Here is a 21,593-nt window from a genome sequence, read left to right on the forward strand (position 1 = left end):
ACGCACAGGCAGTGATCCTGGGAGTTTACACTATACAAAGCAATGTGCCGTGTTTACAGTACTTCACTCCAGGTGTCAGGGAGCAGAGCAGCTGCTCATGCTGTTCTCTGTACTGCAGGGCTGTCATTAAACCCTAAGTTTCCATCAACCGCTGGGACAGAGTGACGGCAGCAGGATGGGAGTGGGAATGGAGGCTGATTTTTGACTATTTTATGCCTAGCTTGATATTGACCCATTTTTTTGTTTCCCTTTGTGTATAGAAAGGGGTGTAATAATGGCTCCTGGCTGTCCACCAATATATCACACTTCCATTGTCACATATTTAGCTCTGATGAAGCAGCCTTTGCTTGGGTCTGAGCTAGGACCTGTACATTACAGAATCCCTGTGCATGTTCTAGTGTCACTGTGATCAAGGTTTATTCTGGACCTGTACATTGGAGAATCCCTGTGCATGTTCTAGTGTCACTGTGATAGAGATTTATTCTGGACCTGTACATTGGAGAATCCCTGTGCATGTTCTAGTGTCACTGTGATAGAGATATATTCTGGACCTGTACATTGCAGAATCCCTGTGCATGTTCTAGTGTCACTGTGATAGAGATTTATTCTGGACCTGTACATTGGAGAATCCCTGTGCATGTTCTAGTGTCACTGTGATAGAGATATATTCTGGACCTGTACATTGGAGAATCCCTGTGCATGTTCTAGTGTCACTGTGATAGAGATATATTCTGGACCTGTACATTGCAGAATCCCTGTGCATGTTCTAGTGTCACTGTGATAGAGATTTATTCTGGACCTGTACATTGGAGAATCCCTGTGCATGTTCTAGTGTCACTGTGATAGAGATTTATTCTGGACCTGTACATTGCAGAATCCCTGTGCATGTTCTAGTGTCACTGTGATCCCTGAGATTTATTCTGGACCTGTACATTGGAGAATCCCTGTGCATGTTCTAGTGTCACTGTGATAGAGATTTATTCTGGACCTGTACATTGGAGAATCCCTGTGCATGTTCTAGTGTCACTGTGATAGAGATTTATTCTGGACCTGTACATTGCAGAATCCCTGTGCATGTTCTAGTGTCACTGTGATAGAGATTTATTCTGGACCTGTACATTGCAGAATCCCTGTGCATGTTCTAGTGTCACTGTGATAGAGATATATTCTGGACCTGTACATTGCAGAATCCCTGTGCATGTTCTAGTGTCACTGTGATAGAGATTTATTCTGGACCTGTACATTGGAGAATCCCTGTGCATGTTCTAGTGTCACTGTGATAGAGATTTATTCTGGACCTGTACATTGGAGAATCCCTGTGCATGTTCTAGTGTCACTGTGATAGAGATTTATTCTGGACCTGTACATTGGAGAATCCCTGTGCATGTTCTAGTGTCACTGTGATAGAGATTTATTCTGGACCTGTACATTGGAGAATCCCTGTGCATGTTCTAGTGTCACTGTGATAGAGATTTATTCTGGACCTGTACATTGGAGAATCCCTGTGCATGTTCTAGTGTCACTGTGATAGAGATTTATTCTGGACCTGTACATTGGAGAATCCCTGTGCATGTTCTAGTGTCACTGTGATCAAGGTTTATTCTGGACCTGTACATTGGAGAATCCCTGTGCATGTTCTAGTGTCACTGTGATAGAGATTTATTCTGGACCTGTACATTGGAGAATCCCTGTGCATGTTCTAGTGTCACTGTGATAGAGATATATTCTGGACCTGTACATTGCAGAATCCCTGTGCATGTTCTAGTGTCACTGTGATAGAGGTTTATTCTGGGGCTGTGGTTCCTCTTACGAGACGGGATTGGAAAGCTCTGCAGTGCTTGGCCTGTGCACACTTCCACACTTCCTGGCTCAGCAGCATGGACTGTTCCAGATTTAGACAGGACTGTTAGATCCTGTTGAATCTTGAACATTGAAACATGTGCATATCATCAATCCCCTCCATCACTTCTTATTTTAAATTGTAAAATACTATGTGCCACTTAATTGTATAGAAAAGACTGTAGAAATATTAGATCTAAAATAAATGTGACCTGTCTGTTCACTGTTACTACTATGTAAACACTAAGCGTATCTTAACCACTAGCAGCAGGGTATTTGCACACTTTGTTGTGAGGAACTGTTTTTTCACATATACCATAACAGTGTTCAGAGTGCAATTCTGTTTTAGTATTATTTTTACTGTTTCTATAGTCTTCAAATCAATTATGAAAGAAATAACTTTCAGTAGAAGTCAAATTCGGAAACACATTGCTTAAGAAAAGGCAACTCGCAGTGTTATGTGGGCTGGACCGGTATCTTTTCCTACAGATAAACCAGCACCAACTTACAGAATGAAAGAATGAGCAACACTTATCAAGTGGATTTACCTTGATCTAAATTCTTTTTGCAGCTTTAACTGAAGCACAGCATATGAATGTTGCATTCACCTATTGCTGATCTAGGCAGGTATATATTCCTCTGTGCATGCTGTGAAGTGAAGTGGATTATAGAGCGTTCCTCTCTGATGTAATTTCCTCCTGCTTGGGGCTCCACCCTGCTCCTGACTCACATTGCATACCCTCCCCTCAATGACACTCTTATTTGTGCTTCCGTGTTGCCGTAACTACCTCTGCCTTGTTGATATTGTTAGCTGCATGTAATGGGAAAGGCTGTCAGTGTGTGCTTGCTAGGACTGACTTCTAGGCAGGTAGCTAGTTCAGCTGTGGCTTCAAATACTCCCCCCTCCCCTTTCGCTATCCTATGGCCCTAAACATTCTGCATACAGGAATGATCGGCATCCCTCTGTTAACATCGCTGGCATGCTACTTTATTTATGAAAGCCTGGGCGAGATACAGGAAGAGCACTTATGAGTGGGAGAGAGGCGGAGGGAGGCTTGGCTGTCTTAAGTTACAACACTGCTGAATTGTGGGGGCTGAGAGAGATTTTTTCCCCTCAGACTTTCTTCTTTGGGGATTGTATGATCGTTAGAGAAGGAACCTAGAAAGGCAGAGTGAGCATGGGACAGACAGTGGATTCGGAGTCAGCCACTGAAGATCCAGATTCCAGCTACGGTGAGTTGCTGAGAGTCAGAGGGACAGGACAGATACAACAGCAGGTGTGGGAGCTGCTGGAATGTGGAGATTGTGAAACGCAGTGCACCTCCTGTTCCACCCAGCTGATCTCAGGAGCTACAGAGCTGGGCAAACCTAAATAGTTACAATAATGCACAATCTGGAAGGATCTGTATTTGTGTTGCTCTGTTTTTATGTGATGTTTTTGTGCTGCTTTGCTGTGCTTCTGTGCATGGATGGTGACTGACAGTCTATCACTGTCTTGTCTGTCTGCAGTGCAAGGAGGCCAGTGGGATATTGAGAGTTGGACAGGGTGGCCTTGTTGTGTGATTGGGTTTTCTGGTCCAGTAGTTCAGGGGCCTGTTTGGAGCAGAGTGATTTGCAAAAGGAGGCTGCTGGCTTGTCATCCAGTTCCAGTATTTAATTCTCTGTGCCAGACTTTGCAACAGTGTTGTTCTCTATGTGTTTAAGAGGTGTGTAGGTATTACTGATACTGACTCTGTTTCTCCTGATACTGACTCAAACAATCCAGTGTCCCCAATCCAGTCAGGTTTTAGATCAGGCCATGGGGCAGTAACAGCAGTGGCTAGGTGGACAATGAGCAGGGGGCAGCTGCAGTCTTTATTGATCTGTCCAAGGCTTTTGATACTGCGGAGCACGTGCTGTGTAATAGGCCATTGATGAGATTTGATATGATAAAGGCACTGATTGGTTCTGTAGTTATTTAACAGGAGGAGGTATGTTGTATTGTATTGTAGATAAAGAAAGGTGTACCACGAGGCTCTATCCTGGGTCTGACACTGTTTTCACTTTATATTGATGGTGTGTGTCAGTCTGAATGGAGTCCATTGTCACCTAGGTGTGGATGATACAGTGCTTTCTGCTACCGGATACTCTGGCACAGACAACAATGATTTGGGCATTTTTAAAGTTGTTGCTAATGCATAAAAAAACAAAATGTAATGTTTTTTGGACCCAAGTTTAAAGGCTTGAAACAAGAGTTAACCCTTCAATCACTGACTGAGAGCCTCAAGGTGGTGGATATTTCTACAGATTTTGGGATCTAGTTGAATGCATTGCTAAAGTTTGATTTGCATATTTGAACTGTAATGTAAATCACTCAAACGTAGTTTTCTTTTTCACCAGTGAAAATCTGTGACGCTCCAAAGTAGAAGTCGTGCTATTAGGAGTGTGTGCTTCCCTTGTCTGATTATGTGATACTTGTACTTTGCCATGCTTCTGCTGAGCAAAAAAAAAAAGGTGGATGAACTAATGAACAAAGTAGCCAGATCTGTATTCGCATGCCCCCTCAAACCTATCATTGCCAGTTACTGGCTTCATTAAACTGGATGTTGCTGGATTGCAGAAGGTAGTTGCATTGGGGTCTTTTTGAATGTAAAACTGTAATAGGTTTGTTGTCAGGTTACCTAGGCTCGTTGCTACAGGTAAATATACCCAAGTATAGTTTCCGAACTAGTCTTCCAGTGCTGTGTAGTGCTACTTGTAAAAGGAGCGCTTCTTTTGCAATACAGTTAGCTGTGTTTGCATGCCTTGCACTACTGTCATGTTTTAATTAGTGATTCGTTCTTAAGAGGAACGGCCTGCTATAAAATCAGTATTCTGGGCAGTCTGTGGCCCTTCTTCCTACAGTAACTGCAGTGCATTAGCCCTGATTGTTGAACTGTCCAGCTGAACTGTTGGCACCATGATGGCTGAAACGCCCATTCCGGGGCTTTTCGTTTCAGCGGCTCAGAAAACGAAGACTCTGGTGTTGAGGGCGCTTCCCTTTCAGAAGCTGACTCGCTCTCCCCTGTTAGTGCTGCTGCTGCGGCTTTCAGCTTCTGATGGGATGCTAGCTGGCTTTGTAATGCACTGGAGTATTTTCTGCTGTCCACTCTCCATTTAATGCCTTTCACTTTTTACCACCTGACTGACCACGCTGGTCTGCATGGTTATTATTATTATTATTATTATTAGTAGTAGTAACATCTAAGTATTGTAAAAAATATGTATGCATGTAAAAAATATATACCGTAAAACTTCAAATAATTGTCAGATCTCAGATACTTTCCTGTCTCTAATACGCACCAGGTCTGTTGGTAAATATTGGAAATAAACGCTGGGTCTCTGTCATCCCTCCTCTAATTCTGCTCTTGCTCTGTGTGTGTTTTATTTAGTCTTGGACTAGAAGAGGTAGGTTCATAACTTTCCTTACAGTACCCATATTTACTCTTCTTTTATTGCTGTTTGAATAGACCAGAACCAAAGTAAGTGTGTTTACAGCAGGTTGATGGAAGTGCCTGCACTACACTCTCTAAAGCCTAAAAAACTGCAGTTCTTTCATTATTAGAGTATGTGGACAAGTGGTTGTGAAGCTGACTTTCTGAAGTGTTTGGATTTGTGGAGTAAGCTTCCCTGCCCCCAGTTGTATCTTTTAATGTATAAAGTGTAGAATCAAAGTCTTCATTTTAACCTTCAGAGTTTACAGCAGCCTTCTAAAGTCATCTAGTGGATTACACAGAGTTATGTTCTGTATTCACAGCGAATGAAGTACAGAGACATGATGTCAGTGCATTGGTTATGCATTATTTCTATTGGTAGCAGTGTTAATGCCGGGTGAAAATGATAATGCCCAGGCTGTGTAACCAGTCATCAATGACAATCGCAATGTTATGTGTAGTTGCTAGCAGTAAACTGTTTGGGCAACTTTGCTGTTCATTTCATGCAGTTCTATTGCTGCATTTCTTGGACCTTCGATGTTTAATGGGTTGTCAATATAATAAATAGTTGTGTGCATTGTGTGGTACAGCCTTGTGATTTTAAAAGGACGGGTTCTTAAAGTATAGAGTAACCTTCAGCAGGGTTCATGGTTTGGAGACTCCTCTGTAATGTACTATATTGTATGTGGCTAGTGAGGTTGTAATGAGGGCTATGAGTTGTGTTCTCTACACAAAGTACCTGTTGTGTTTGGCCATAAGGTTCAGAGCCAGACTTGGTAATAATAGCCCTGCAAGCGGGTCCTGACAGAGCCTGCCCAGGGGCACAACGTATTCCAGGGGTGCAACATATTCCAGGGGTGCAACGTATTCTGACAGCAACACAGACAAGACACTCCTGTTTATACTTGAGCAGTAGCCCAGGAGATACTGTATGTATTTATTATCGAATCCCCGCTCCCAGCTCCTCCCGTTTTGAGTTCCTGTTTCCATGATGGTCCCAGGGGTTCATTGAGGGCTGGGCGGGGTGCTAGTTTGTATTGTGCTGCTTCCTGCAGCCTGTTCATTTTGGCCCAACACCATTTCCTCGACACTGGCCTCTCCAGACCCTCTCCGCAGTGCTTCCCGTCTCGCTCCGCTCTCGGGCCGGCTGCGTTTTCACCCTGCTGCTGCTATTCACTGGATTGCTCTACATGGCACAGAGAATCATTTTTCAGAGGTGCTTCGCTAGTCCAGGTACTAGTTTAACTTTATTAGACTTTTTTTGGTATTTTTGCCAGGACTGGGGATTGTTATATGCTGTACTTTGATCGGTTATCTTGGTGAACGGCATGGTGTTGCATGGAGATTTTTTCTGGCAAACATTTTTGCTTGAACAGGCACATTAGAAACAAATCTTTACCATTGTACAGCATGTGCAACAGCGAAGGCTTGTAAGAATCCAGCTTGTGAACTGGGTTTAATCAAAGGGAAGGCTAAAGGGGGCCAATAGGCTTTAAAAAGTGAGGATGAGAACCAAACAAAACAAGGCAGTGTGTACTGAGGCAGAACTGTTTCACACATGGGGTAGGCAGTGTAGCGGCTGTAATAAACTACCTGGGAAGGCAATAGAAGCAAACACTATTACTGGGGAGGAGGAGATGGACAAATGTGGGGTGGCACAGTACAGTATATAGGGGATGTGGGGTGGCACAGTACAGTATATAGGGGATGTGGGGTGGCACAGTACAGTATATAGGGGATGTGGGGAGGCACAGTACAGTATATAGGGGATGTGGGGTGGCACAGTACAGTATATAGGGGATGTGGGGAGGCACAGTACAGTATATAGGGGATGTGGGGAGGCACAGTACAGTATATAGGCACAGTACAGTATATAGGGGATGTGGGGAGGCACGGTACAGTATATAGGGGATGTGGGGAGGCACGGTACAGTATATAGGGGATGTGGGGTGGCACGGTACAGTATATAGGGGATGTGGGGTGGCACGGTACAGTATATAGGGGATGTGGGGTGGCACAGTTCATTATATAGGGGACTTTGTGTAGGACACTGCAGTCCTAAATGACTATAAGGCAATTAAAATGTGCATCATAAAAACCATATGGGAGATACTGTAATTGAAGAAGGAATCTATGAAAAAGAGGTTATGTTGACTAAGAAATGTTTTCATCTAGACAATGTGAGGAAGCTATAGAAAAGGCCAACAAGATGCTCGGCTATTTAGTGAAAAGTGTTGCATTTCAGTCAAGGGATGTAATGTTAAAATTGTACAATGCATTAGTAAGACCTTGTCTAGAATATTGGGTTCAGTTCTGGTCACCTCGCTACAAAAAAGATATTGCTGCTCTAGAAAGATTGCAAAGAAGAGCGACCAGAACTATACTGGGTTTAAAAGGCATGTCATATGCAGACTGATTTAAAATAATTTAATCTATATAGTCTTGATCAAAGAAGACTACACAGCGATCAGATTCAAGCATTCAAAATTCTAAAAGGTATTGACAGTGTCGACCCAAGGGACTTTTTCAGCCTGAAAAAAGAAACAAGGACCAGAGGTCACAAATGGAGTTTAGACAAAGGGGCATTCAGAACAGAAAATAGGAGGCACTTTTTTACACAGAGAATTGTGAGGGTCTGGAACCAACTCCCCAATAATGTAGTTGAAGGTGACACCCTGGGATCCTTCAAGAAGCTGCTTGATGAGATTCTGGGATCAATAAGCTATAACAACCAAACAAGCAAGATGGGCCGAATGGCCTCCTCTTGTTTGTAACCTTTCTTATGTTCTTGCCACAAAGTTAAACATAACGAGCCATAGTCATGAAGCATCTTTTCCTCTTGGTGTGTAAAATGTTTGGCTGCAGTTCACTAAAATACAATACAATATGATAAGCAGGGGTGGCTTATTTCAGTCTTGATCGTCAGCTCTTTGTCATTTTTTTTTTGCACCACAAATATAAATACTTCCTCTACTGCTAATCTGAATAACCACTTCAAATGGCAAAGATTTAAAAGCCTGGGAAACACCTCTTTTATAAACATGGTGCAGTATAGCACAGCAGTGCATGTCCTGTAGGACTTTACAGTTTGAACAGTTTATTCCACTGCAGATTGTTCCTGATTGACTGTAACGTTGCTCTGGCTACAGTAACCTCTCCTCCTCCTCCCTTCTTGTCACTAACCTTGCTTTGCTCTGCTGCAGATGATGAGCTCGACCCCCATCAGCCATCGCCGGAGAGCGTGGGGAGTGAAGAGGGCGGGGCGGGGGACGGCACCCCGCCCACCAAGCGCAAGGGCAAGTTCTCCAGCTTCGGAAAGATATTTAAACCTTGGAAGTGGAGGAAAAAGAAAAGCAGCGACAAGTTTAAGGAAACTTCAGAAGGTAATTTGTATTTACGCCCTATTTGGGGTTTCTCTTTCTCTCCCTAAAATTGTGTTGGTTTTATTGAATTTCTTGTTTCGCGGGACAAAAAATAACTTTCAAAGAGGAATATAATGAGGGAAAAAAAACTCACGTCAAGAAATAATCTCCCACTGGGGCAAGAATTATTGCATTCTTTTGTTCCTCAATAGTAGACACTGGTACAGATTAGGGGTGTGCAGAAACGCATAGTCGTTCTTGGAATAGCATTCAAGAAGTTTTTAATCGAAAGGTATTTAATCAATCAATTGATTAATGGGTTGATTTCAACAGAGTACCAGTCAAAGGCAGTTAAGTTCCGGATTGAGTTTTAATAGCAGTGTGAAAGAATGTTCCTCTCATCCGGGGCATAGCGAGGCCGTAAACCGACAATGAAATGGCCCTGGAGAGTGATCAGGGCGTCTCATTGGATTGTGTTTTACTTTCTTGTGCAGTTCTAGAGAGAAAGATCTCGATGAGGAAGCCCAGAGAGGAGCTGATCAAACAGGGCGTGCTGAAGGAGCTCCCGGAGAGTGGTATGCTTTCAATACATGTGGAGTATATGAGCAACACTGCATAGGGAGCAGTGCGATACAGCCAGCTTGTACCTTGCACAGCACCTCTGCTATATTTATAATACAGGCTGATTAGAAAGGAAGTTTACCAGCTGGACTGCAGACTGCACTGTATATTTTGTAATCCTCACCCAGGTCACACCCACAGAACTCCCACCTGGAGACCACACCCACAGAACTCCCACCTGGAGACCACACCCACAGAACTCCCACCTGGAGACCACACCCATAGAACTCCCACCTGCAGACCACACCCACAGAACTCCCACCTGGAGACCACACCCACAAAACTCCCACCTGGAGACCACACCCACAGAACTCCCACCTGGAGACCACACCCACAGAACTCCCACCTGGAGACCACACCCACAGAACTCCCACCTGGAGACCACACCCGCAAAACTCCCACCTGGAGACCACACCCACAGAACTCCCACCTGGAGACCACACCCGCAAAACTCCCACCTGGAGACCACACCCGCAGAACTCCCACCTGGAGACCACACCCTCTCCTCCTTCCCTCTCCAGGATCTCTGGTCTTACTGACTGCAAGCAGCTGCCTCCTTGTCATGGTTTCTAACAAACTTTATATAATGCAAATACTGTACATATTCTGTTGACACCGGGAAAGTCGATTTATATTTATGCACTAATAGGTCTGTCGATTATTAGGCACAGAAAGTATAATGGTTCTAGTAAATATCGATGATTGTACCATACATTTTCAGTGCATTCCTCTTCCTGTGATATATTATTTTAATATTTTATTCAGTAAAAGCTTGTGCACAACTATTGAATGCGAGGGGTAATTACGCCTTGGTAGCGTCAGGAGAAAAAAAAACACAACAACATTCGCAACAAGCTTTTAACATACTACAGAGTGTTAATAAAATAATTATTCCAAACACATTAGTACTTCGGAATGTAATCTTGTAAACTAGACAAGTTTATAAAAAAAACTTTTTTTTTTTTTATTCAATGACTGCTGCAGCATCACGCATTGCATCCTGTTAATACGGTACCACCCAACCTTTACGGAAATCTCTGCCTTAAACATCATCATCGTCATCATCATAATAATAATAATAATAAATTGATTTACTTGCCACAGCATGCATACCTACTAGCTGATCCTTACTCCAGAATTGCGTTTAACATCACATGTCGTTTATTTATTTATAACGTTATTGAATATTGTTAAATATTCATTGTATAACTGTTTTGAAACTCCAAAGCAGTGCAGACTTTCTTCAATGTGCACAATTTATTTACAGGCTGTGAACACAAGCCCGTCGTCCTGCTCTGAATACCACGTGGCGTGCTTTTTAGTTTTGTTTGTTTATACAGTGAATACACGGAGGGGGTACTTTTACAAAGCATTTTCAAAACTGATTCGCTGGTAGGATGGGACCAGCAAATCAGTTCCTAGTTAACACGAGCAGGAGAAGAAGAGCACACTCACTGCTTGTTTGGCAGAAATGCTGTAAATAGCAGCAATGCAGGGCATTCGGTGCAGTTTCGTTGATAAACTTAAATAATATTATTAACTATGCGCATTACAAAAATGTAATTATTGAGTAGATTATCCAGTATTTATGTCAGTGTATATAATGAGGAATGGAATCAATCGATTTTCTATTTAATCGTAACATGCCCGTAAAGCATTTGCACCAGTCCTTACGATAACCATAACAAAGGAACAGATTGCATCGTCACATCCCCTGAAATACCCTCAGTCACGCCCCCTGCGATAGCTAGTTCAATCACATCTCCTCCAGTCTTTGACTGACACATCGCGTACCGCATTAGGGCGATGACTTCTGGACTCCGCCCCCTTCCTGGATGGCTGGCTTCCGACTGACCCTGGAATGAACTGCCGAACCATCCAGTCCGGGGCACACTGTTCCTGTTGTACAGTGCCCTCACAGGTTGGGAGGGAGATTGTTGACTAGGTTTCATTCGCTGTCTGTCACAGGCAGGTAAAATCAGCATTATTGGAAGTTGTCTGTGCTGATCCACAGGGCTCCATTTAGGCCCCTTGTTTTTTTCATTATATATGCTACCATTAGGTGACATTATCCACAGACACGGAGTGAACTTCCATTGTTATGCTGATACACAGCTATATTTGTCCCTATAGCCAGGAATTTCTTCTGTCTGGGTGTTATTAGCTACTTGCTTTACAGACATCAAGCACTGGATGTCACATGATTTTCTAATGTTGAATTCAGATAAAACAGAGGTTATGCTAGTGGGCTCACAGAACCAACTAAAAGGAAATGTGGAATTACATGAGATTGATCCTTGCAGTCTCTCATCAAAACTTAAAGTAGAAATGAAGAGTTTGGGGTCATCTTTGATCCTGATCTATCATTTGAGACTCATATTAGGGAAGTTACTAAAGTATCTTTTTACCATTTGAGAAATATAACCAAACTTAGACCAATTATTTCTGTATCTGATGCCGAGAAACTAATGCATGTGTTTGTTTCATCTAGAATTGATTATTTTAATGTACTTTCTTCTGGTAACCCAAAACCTGTGGTATCCCGCTTGCAGCTTGTTCAGAATACCGCCGCTAGAATTCTGACTAAAACCAGGAACAGTGAACATATTACCCCTGTTTTGGCCTCTTTACACTGGCTCCCTATGCAGTATAGAATTGACCTTAAGATATTGCTGTTAACTTACAAGGCCCTGGATGGATTAGCACCTAGTTATTTGCAGGAGTTACTGACCCTGTATCTTCCAAACCGCACTGTGAGATCACAGGATGCGGGGCTGCTGGTTATTCTGAGGGTCAACAAAAGCAACACAGGAGGAGGCAGGGCTTTTTCTTGTAGAGCCCCAAAATTATAGAATGCTCTGCCTTCGTTTGTCAGGGAAGCTGGGACTGTTACAGTTTAAGTGAAGACTAAAAACATACTTTTATTTAATGGCTTTCTTATCTTAGTGCGTTTTAATGTAACTTTAAAATTGCTGCTTTTATATTATTCATTTTCATTTAAAGCAAGAGGCTATAAATCCTAAGTAGAAGGTATGGGTGTCCTCCCCCAGTGTGGGTGCAGGGGGGTCCTCCCCGAGTGCGGGTGCAGGGGGGTGTGAGGGTCCTTCCCCAGCGCGGGTGCAGGGGGGTATGGGGGTATGGGGGTCCTCCCCCAGCGTGGGTGCAGGGGGGTATGGGGGTCCTCCCCCAGCGTGGGTGCAGGGGGGTATGGGGGTATGGGGGTCCTCCCCCAGCGTGGGTGCAGGGGGGTATGGGGGTCCTCCCCCAGCGCGGGTGCAGGGGGGTATGGGGGTCCTCCCCCAGCGCGGGTGCAGGGGGGTATGGGGGTCCTCCCCCAGCGCGGGTGCAGGTGGCAACGCCCCCCCACTGAAAATATGCGCCTTAATAGGGACCCAAAATTCAAAAGAAGTGTATAACTTTGTTCATTTTTTATGATTTTAGGCGTCCAGATTTAAGAGCAAGTAAAAGTTACTTGTGTCTATGACAAGCAATTACAAAATAATTTATTTATATTTAGAATTTTTAAACCACAAACTTGTCTTAGCACAGAGTAACTTTCAAAGTAATTAAAGTCCCCATATTTAAGTAAACTGTTTGACTTTGCAATAATTTATGCCAAAAGAAAGACAGAAGCAGACACCAGTGAAAGAGAGAAATTATATTTCAGGCACAAAAACAAACAATGTCACATTATATAGATACCATAATACCAAGTGTGCCAGAAGAGAAAAATGTGATGCAATTTCTAAATTAGACATAAGATAAGAAGCCGTATTCATTGGTAGTAAATTTGAGTACAGAAAAGGTAAGCCATGAGCTGTGTTTTAGTATTCTATTTTTTTCATGTATTCTATTTTTTTCTTTTGCATTTTAAACAAAAAAAGACGACTATTTTCAAGTTTCTAAAAATATGAATGGAACCAACCAGTCCTTCTATTTAATTGTAGTTGTAGTGGATTTATTCTCCACTATCCAGAGACTCAGGATTCAGATTGATATTTTATTCAGTGTATACAAGGGAAGAGTCAGCAAAGACTGTTAACACAAATGGATTTACAGTAGATGTTTATACAGGATTTTTACAAGCTTGAAGATGGGGTATGTCTGGTGCATTTTACAACTGTGTTACCAGAAAGCTCAGCAGGACAACAGATAGGGTTTAGACCAAGATGAGATCAAAACAGAGCCATTGTTACCCAAGGTGATGCCTAGGCAGGGGGTGTAACCACAAACAGGAACCAGGAAATAAATAATCATTTAATAAATGAACAGACAGTAAATAAAAGGGTTGTAACAAAAACAGCACATGGCACGTGAGGCCAAAATAAACAGACAAACAAAACGGACTAACACTTAAACAGTGGACTAACAGACAAACACAGTGAGTCAGAAGAACAGTTATATATTTTACTTTGTTTAGTTTTCTTGTTTTTAATTCTCTCCTCTCCACACCCGTTCTCCACTCACCGAACACACAACCCAGAGTGAGTGAAAACATGCTGCTTTTATGCAGCTGTACTGAGACTTGATTGCTAATCAATCATTCAATTGGAGTCTTGGTACAACTGCACGTGAATTAATAAAGTGCAATTCCCGTGCTCACGTATTACATTTTACTTGCACGTGAAGTGCTGTGCAATCCTCGTGCCTAAATACAAATATATATTTTAAACACAGACCCGTTTATATCCCGTGTACCAATGACTATACACCACTATTAACACACAACATACAACACAAAATACACATAGGGGCGGGGCACTTTGCCACAATAAGTAATACATTTTTAAAAATGCACTTGCGAGAATTGTGATTTTGAACACAGTTGATTGTACAGTTTTCAGAAGTTTGTTTCTGTTTCATTTTCTTAAACATTAATGTGATTTCTACAGTAAGTTGTATAATTGTTTCTTTTGTTTTTAATATTTTTTCAATTCTGTTAACTGTTGCTTGATTAAAATAAATACAAATAACAATAAATACAGTATTGGCATTTACTTGAACAGCATGGTTTGAAAGTAAAAGTCCAGCACTTAAATATCAAGTAATAGGTATATGAACTGGAAAAACATGGAGATTACTATCAAATGGAAGAGAGTAATATTGAAACAGTAAATCACTTTGGTCTATATAATTACATTTCTATACACAAATGGTTTTGGATATTTCTTATTTGTTTTGTTAATAGAGATTAGCACAAACAGACACACCACTTCCTTAGGAGATTAGCATGAGATACTATAGGAAGTCTAGAGCAGCTTTCCTTTTTGGCTGGTGCTTGCAGTCTGCCACAAAACACTGCCCTACACGTCTTACTAGCTTGAATTTGTATTAAATTAAAGTACTTGCTGTAGAAATCACATTGACAGGGTTAGAAACTCCCGCTCGCTGAGGTGAATTCAGTCTGGTCAGGACTAGTTGATGTCTGTGTCTCACTAGTCCTCTGGGCGAGTACTTAAAACAAATGTACACATATACTGTCACTCTCAGTCTTGCATTAAAAAAAATCAATTTTCTAACGGGGTGTTGCAGTGATGAATGAGGAACTCACAAATAATGATTAGAAAAAAGTCACTCGGAACTGAAACCTCCCTTCATCTCCCCTGCAATGCCAACCCCACTTAATGACTTTTTACGTTTGTGTTTATCATTTTAATTTACTGAAACACCTTGCATCTTTTGAACTAAGTGTAAAGTCATTTTACAAAAATGTGGAGATTTATACCAGATTATGACCTTGACTGATTCCGTGAGTGCTCCAGGGCTCAAGCACCAATGAGGGGAAAATAAGGCCCTGCACAGCAAATAAATCACATGTTCTGTCAAATTATACTGTGGATACTTCACAAGCAGAACTGTTATTGCAGCGCTTAAAAAATATAAAATGCATTTATACAGTTTCCCAGCTTTCTTGAAAAGCTGTGTTTCCCTTGGTGATGTTATGCTGTCATTAGTATCTATAGTAGAGTCAGCGTCCGTCAGTTCTGGCAGATTCTACTGTACTTGCTGAAGCGGTTTTCTCCCACTGCTAATTAAAAACAAAACAAAAAAAAAAAAAAGCCACCTAGCTAACAATTTCATCCCGAGGGCTACAGTGAAACGTACTGTTTTTAACTGGGACTTTAGTGAAGCCTGCAGGAGTACATTCATTACTGTAGATAGTAATTCATAGCCAGCCAGCACTTGTAAATAGCAACACATGTAATGTACAATAAAATAAAGATTGTATTTGTGTCATCAGTGTCAATTTCACCGTAGACTGGGCCACACCAGCGCGTCTATACCCAAGTGTCAATTCCCTTATATTATTTCTAGTGTTACATTTAGTGTTGCATGAAAATACTTGATTTTATTATTAGGTGTATATTGTTATTTAAATGATTTGTGGTTTGTTTTTTTTCTGCTATTTTCTCTACAGTACTTTTGTATAAAAAGTGTGATATAAGTGCAATAAATAAATATGTAAGGCTGGTGTGCAGTGAATGTGAAATGTTGTTGGTGTACCAGACCTGTAGCTAGGGCTTGACCTGTTTTCTCTGTGTCTGCAGAGAGGGAGGACCACAACTCCAACCCCCCCACTCTAAAGAATGGCCACACAGTGCCTGTTGGAGGGTCCAGGAGCTCAGCGTTGGAGGCAGAGAAGAGGGCGACCCTTACCAAGCCTCCCCAAGGGGAGGAGAGCAGGAGGAGTCACGCTTCCACCGAGGCAGAGAAGCGCACCACCCTCACCAAGCTGCCCTCCTCCGCAGAAGGGAGGCGCAGTAAACCCCCCTCCGAGGTGGAGAAGCACTCCAGCTTCCAGAAGCCTCTGCCTGTTGAGGAAGGCCGGAGGAGCCGGCAAACCTCGGAGGTGGAGAAGGGGGCCAATCTCCAGAAGTTTCCCTCTGCAGAGGAAGGCAGGAGGAGTCGGTTACCCTCGGAGGTGGAGAAGGGGGCCAATCTGCAGAAGTTTCCCTCTGCGGAGGAAGGCAGGAGGAGTCGGTTACCCACGGAGGTGGAGAAGGGGGCCAATCTGCAGAAGTTTCCCTCTGCGGAGGAAGGGAGGAGGAGTCGGTTACCCACGGAGGTGGAGAAGGGGGCCAATCTGCAGAAGTTTCCCTCTGCGGAGGAAGGCAGGAGGAGCCGGTTACCCACGGAGGTGGAGAAGGGGGCCAATCTGCAGAAGTTTTCCTCTGCGGAGGAAGGCAGGAGGAGCCGGTTACCCTCCGACGGGGACAAGAAGTCGAACGTTGCCAAGCCTCCTCAGGCTGAGGAAGGGAGGAGTCGAGGTAGGCAAGAACAGTATTGGTGGTGCTGATGTTTTTTCCCCCATTACAATCCCACTAGGTAACTTCCTTGTCATCTGAAAAGAGATTTGAATATTTCAAGAGTAGCGTGGTGAGAGTGAGCAGGGTTCAAATCTTAGCAACTTTAATTGAACATCCTGGGTGTCAAAATTCGCCAAGGCTGCTTTTTTTTTCAAATGGCAATCTCATAAACCTTTTGATATACAGACGACTCCTTCAACGAATCTACCATAAACCATGAGAGGCAGCAGTTGTGCTCCTCAAGCTTATCTAATGGTACCCTTCATTGTGACAGTGGCCCATGTTGTCTGTTCTGTTGTGGTCATGGATTTTTTTTTGCTTTTTAGTTGAAGTTTTTGTGGGGGTTCTTTGAGCTGTGCAAAACGTATTGTCTTTTCTCTGTGTTAGTAGATGGAAGCTTTGTCGCGTAGCAGTCGTTCCAAACACTTACAAGAGGTTTTGCTGGTCAGGATCTTTTCCCTTAAATACACTCTTATTGTTGAGTTTGTCTCTGCTTACTGTGTGGTGGTGGGTATCTCATTACTGCCTTTTGACTGGGCAGGTAAATATTCCTTTGCTGTCTTGATGGGTTAGCTCTTCTGTGCTATGGCTTCTCTGTCAGCAATGGCAGTACAGCTTGCTGATGCTCGACATTTGGCATTTCTAGAGTCCCAGGGATACACTGTGCAAAGTGCTTGATGTATTGACTAATTCTTGCTTGATTTCCAAGTCCTGTGGTGCTGTCTTGCATCATATAAAAAAATAAAAAGTAGCAGCCCTTCTGTAACAGCGTAGTGGAGTCTTAGAGCTCTACAAGCCAGCCTGTTGTGGCTAATGCTAAAGAACCTTCAAGGCAACTGGTGGCTTACAATATTTTTGCTCCTAGATCGGTACTGTATGCTGCAAAGGTCACACAGTGTAAGCCAGTTAGCTTTGATGAATCTGCTTTCATTGTTGCTTTCTATCACTGTATTGTGAAACAAGCACCAAGGCCCAGGAGGGCAGATGGTAAGTGTTCCTTGTACTGCTGTGTTTGTATTGTTCTGTGCCTGGTCTGATGTGCTTCTGTGTGCCTTCTTGTCCTGTCGCTGTCTCGCTGAGCAGACCCGATCGTGAGCCGTCCTGCCTCGGAGGTGGAGTCGAAGCGAGACGCTCTGCGAGAGCCACCAACCCCCAAGCAGCAGCTGCTCCCCCCCAAGTGGCTGGTGGTTTCATCCTCCTCGCACCACGAGGCCGGGGGGGAAGGGCAGGTGAAGGAGCCTGGAGCTGCCAGGAATGGCATCCCATCCAACCCTGGCACCAGCAGCAAAGCCACACGGACTGCTTCCTCTGCTAACACTAACCCTGCAGCTCCCCTCAGCTCTTCTACACCTGCCAAGCAGCCCCCTGTCCCCCCACCCAAGCCTGCTAACCGGAACAGCAACCCAGCACTGCTAGGTGAGTGCCTGCTTCGGTCTTGTTATGACACTGACTGACTGTGAGGAGCTACAGCAGCAGCGTCTCCCCCTCCCCCCAGCTTCGTAAATACTGCACAGGTTTATGTTTAACAGGGCTGCAGTGCTAACCAAGGCTCAGGGGAGAGGGGGTTGATGGGGTTACAGGCAGTGTTCCCTCTGAGCTGCGCACATGCAGGGCCGCGCAGCCATCTGGAGGGTGCCAGGCACCAGAAACATCAGGCCGCGCAGCACCGCACACACTCGCGTCATAAAACCTCACGCACAGCACTCGGCTAACCTTAGACCCGATTCTTTTTTTTTAATGGATATAAATGCTGAACTGTCGTGGAGGTGTCAATCACCTGCTTTGCGTATATCAGTTTGGATAGTGAGAAAATCCTATTGGTTAAGAGAAACAAAGAGCTACCTAGCAGTAGCCATTCGAGTGTGTTTTAAGACATGCAGTGCCCACCCACTGATCTCTCGACATAGTGTAAAACTTATGAGAAGACGGCTCTTGCAAGTCATTTTTATTTATTATTCACAATTATTCATTTGGACTGCATGTTAAGTTACAGCAACGAACACAAAGCGTAAAAAACATGCAGGCGGGTATGACACCATTGCAAAATTAAGCGGTATTTTTTATTAAAAAAAACAAATGGGAATAAATTGTATATATTTTTTTTAGTACATAGAAACATCAATCCCTACAACACAAGTGACCTCACTATCTTAACTCAAAGAGATGGCAACGTCTTTACAACACCATTTAAAACAAAAAATAATACCAATGCAATAAAGTTATAGTAGTACATGATCTTTTTGATAAGTGCATTGGTGTGCGCGTCCTGCGTTCTCTTTGATCGCAGCTAATACAGTGTGTGAGCGCGATGTGTTATTTCTTGGGTTTGGTGGTCGATGTTAAAACCTTAGTTTATTTAAAATCTTGAACATTTATAGTGCTTGTTCTGGCTGATATTTTCAAGTTTATTTGTTGCGTGTGTTGCATTTACCGACAGTCATGTTTGCCGGTGATCATAGTTTAGTAGGGGAGTTTGTATTAACTGTGATGTCACTTATTTAGTATTCAACTAAACTGCCCATTGACAGAAAAGTAGTGCTCAGAGAAGTGTGTACAAAGCAAAGTTAGAGGGAACATTGCTCACAGGTACAATGATTCCTGTAGGAACAGGTTTCTCCTTTTATTTCAATGGTCCGCTCTAGAGCACAGGCTTCTGCCCTCCTCTCCCATCTAACTGGTTTCGACTGATTCCTCATATAAACACTTCATTGTTTAGTGCTTTTTTCTTTATTCTGCACTAAACAAAGGATTCAGATACCGTAACACTGTAACACGCGTTGCAGGGCCATTTAAATCCAATGCACTTCACTGTCTCCATTAGAGCTGGGCCCTTCCATATGAATCTATATAAAATGGAAGCAACCTGGCCCCATTCGTAAAGGACACCTACTGTAGCGTGCCTGTCTGCAGTGCAGCCTGGAGCTACCGACTGTAATCGGAACAGATCTATCTAATCGTGTGTTTGCTTGTTCGGGAAAACAAGTTTTTCCACACCCACACCAACAGTGCTGGTGCTGTAGCAAGAACAAAATGAGACCAGGGGATCTTATGGGACCCAGTTTCACAGATATAAAGAAGGGTCTCGTACGCTACTATCTGTCTGTATATAGACTGCAGTAGCTGTGTGCTGAGCCTAATAGCAGTTCATTATCAGCGCTCGGTTAATGAAACAACATGTAAAACAATTTCCTGCTCTGTACATATTCTTTTTTTATATAGACCTTATGCATTATTCTGTATTGTAGTATGTACAGAGCATATATATGTAATTGCAGAATATAGTCTATTTTATTGGAGGCTGTCTTTTATGGGCACAGGAAAACCATGCCGAATATATAGTTCCTGTTTAAACCATAAGCCTATACTGTTGTGGGTATTTGGGGACTGTCCTTGAGAAACACTGAAGGAATAGACACATAACCTGTTACACAAATCCACAAATGCATGAATTTAACAGTCTTAAGGAATAGGGATGCATTTCTGAAGAAGCCAACCGCAGCTCTCCAAGAGCTTTTGAGATTTTTTTAACAAGATGTAATGAAGTGGAAGATGTCAGTATGGTTTTAAATGTGTAGTTGCAGAACAGTCTGTGTGAGCTTTGCAGGTTGTTACGTTTTGGGAATCCGGAGGTCCACAAATCCTACCTTCTTTTCCCCTGTGCCAGTGGGTTTCTGTAGCCATGAGGCGGACCCAGTACCCACCGCTGTAAAATAATATATTAATACCCTTCATGTTTGTTTTCCCCAACAGAAAAAAACAAGACAGCCTTTAGTTACTCAGCGACTGTTTGGAACAGTCCTCCAGGGGGCATTAGAACATCCCCCAAGCATAGGTTGTTTCAAGGTATTTATCCCCTTACTCAGAGCGCTGTTTTGCCATGAGAACCCCCTTTGAGAACACGGGGGGGCGGAGGGGGGTCCCAGTGGAATATATGTGTGTGTGGAGAGCATGATGAGGATGATGATGATGGTACTGCAGGTTAAGAGATTGCATGAGAACTGTACACTGGTAGCTTAAAGGAGCATTCCAGGAGTGTGGCCAGCTGTGAACCCCTCTCCACCACAGCAGCCAGGATGCTACAGTATAATGTGTGAACTCTAATGCTGAAGAACACATGTGACTCGTTTTTACTAGCTTCCACATTGCACAAGGGCAATAAATATTCCTTCCCCCTGTACTACTCGTGCTGGAAACGAGAGGGTGAATACGATGTCTACCTATCCCTGCCTCTGTGTCTCTACAGACGCGCCAGACGCCCCAATACAGGTAAAGGGCAACCAGGATTCACCATCTCCATTGCAGCTTCCTAGTGATGGCGGCTTCCCTAACCTGTCTGGGTGTCCTGTCGCTGACACATTTGCAGCATGTTTCATTTGCTAGAGATGAACTAATAACCTAAATATGTGTATATAGTGTGTGTGTATCAGGACCCCAACCCAAAAGCCTGTAGCTTTAATTGGAAGAGCGACCCGCACGGTGAACTTGCTGCTCATTGCTTGTGTTTTTGGATGAGCTTCAGATCAGGTTCGGGTTTTCTGCATCGCGACTGGGTCATTCACAAGACACCCCCACCCTGAACACAAAAAGCTTTCGGGGTTCTAAAAATGTAAATTAACCCCCAGCTGATGAGGTCGACCCAATCTAGATGGGGGGCATATTTCGAGTTGTGGTCCTAGCATGTGTGTGTGTGTGTCATATATATATATATATATATATATATATATATATATATATATATATATATATATATATATATATATATATATATATATATATATATATATCATTCACAGTAAGACCTCACAAGAAAATTCACGGAGTTGTAAACAAACACAATTCTTCCCACGGAGATGAGAGACAATTCAGAGGGTTCTTAAGATAAGGCTATAAAACAAGGTATGGTCTGTTTTGACTGCTCCAGAAGTCCTGGTTAAAATCCAATGCAGCTTTAAAAGAAAAGGTGACAAATAGAGCAGGTCTCTTTCTGTGATTTAATTCTGGTAAAACCTGTA

General features: G+C 43.0%; 2 protein-coding genes across 16 annotated transcripts in view; both read left to right on the plus strand.

Annotated features, from left to right (window-relative positions):
* pum1 (pumilio RNA-binding family member 1) overlaps positions 1-21,593 on the plus strand; it is a 507,081-nt gene that overhangs the window by 327,971 nt on the left and 157,517 nt on the right. The gene's annotated exons all lie outside the window — the stretch shown is intronic.
* The window catches only part of phactr4b (phosphatase and actin regulator 4b), a 56,010-nt gene that overhangs the window by 23,651 nt on the left and 10,766 nt on the right, over positions 1-21,593 (plus strand). For 3 of the 9 annotated variants that reach the window (XM_041234079.1, XM_041234080.1, XM_041234086.1), the window contains exons 3-8: positions 8,495-8,674; positions 9,148-9,228; positions 15,823-16,542; positions 17,665-17,997; positions 20,332-20,424; positions 20,716-20,847. In XM_041234079.1, coding sequence (XP_041090013.1) covers positions 8,495-8,674; positions 9,148-9,228; positions 15,823-16,542; positions 17,665-17,997; positions 20,332-20,424; positions 20,716-20,847 — 1,539 coding nt within the window. Of the gene's footprint in view, positions 1-2,597; positions 3,073-6,044; positions 6,525-8,494; positions 8,675-9,147; positions 9,229-15,822; positions 16,543-17,664; positions 17,998-20,331; positions 20,425-20,715; positions 20,848-21,593 lie in introns of those variants that run through there. The other 6 variants (XM_041234077.1, XM_041234078.1, XM_041234081.1 and 3 more) reach the window with 6 other exon arrangements.

This window comes from Polyodon spathula, chromosome 32 (genome assembly GCF_017654505.1).
Source record: "Polyodon spathula isolate WHYD16114869_AA chromosome 32, ASM1765450v1, whole genome shotgun sequence".
NCBI classification, from domain to species: domain Eukaryota; kingdom Metazoa; phylum Chordata; class Actinopteri; order Acipenseriformes; family Polyodontidae; genus Polyodon; species Polyodon spathula.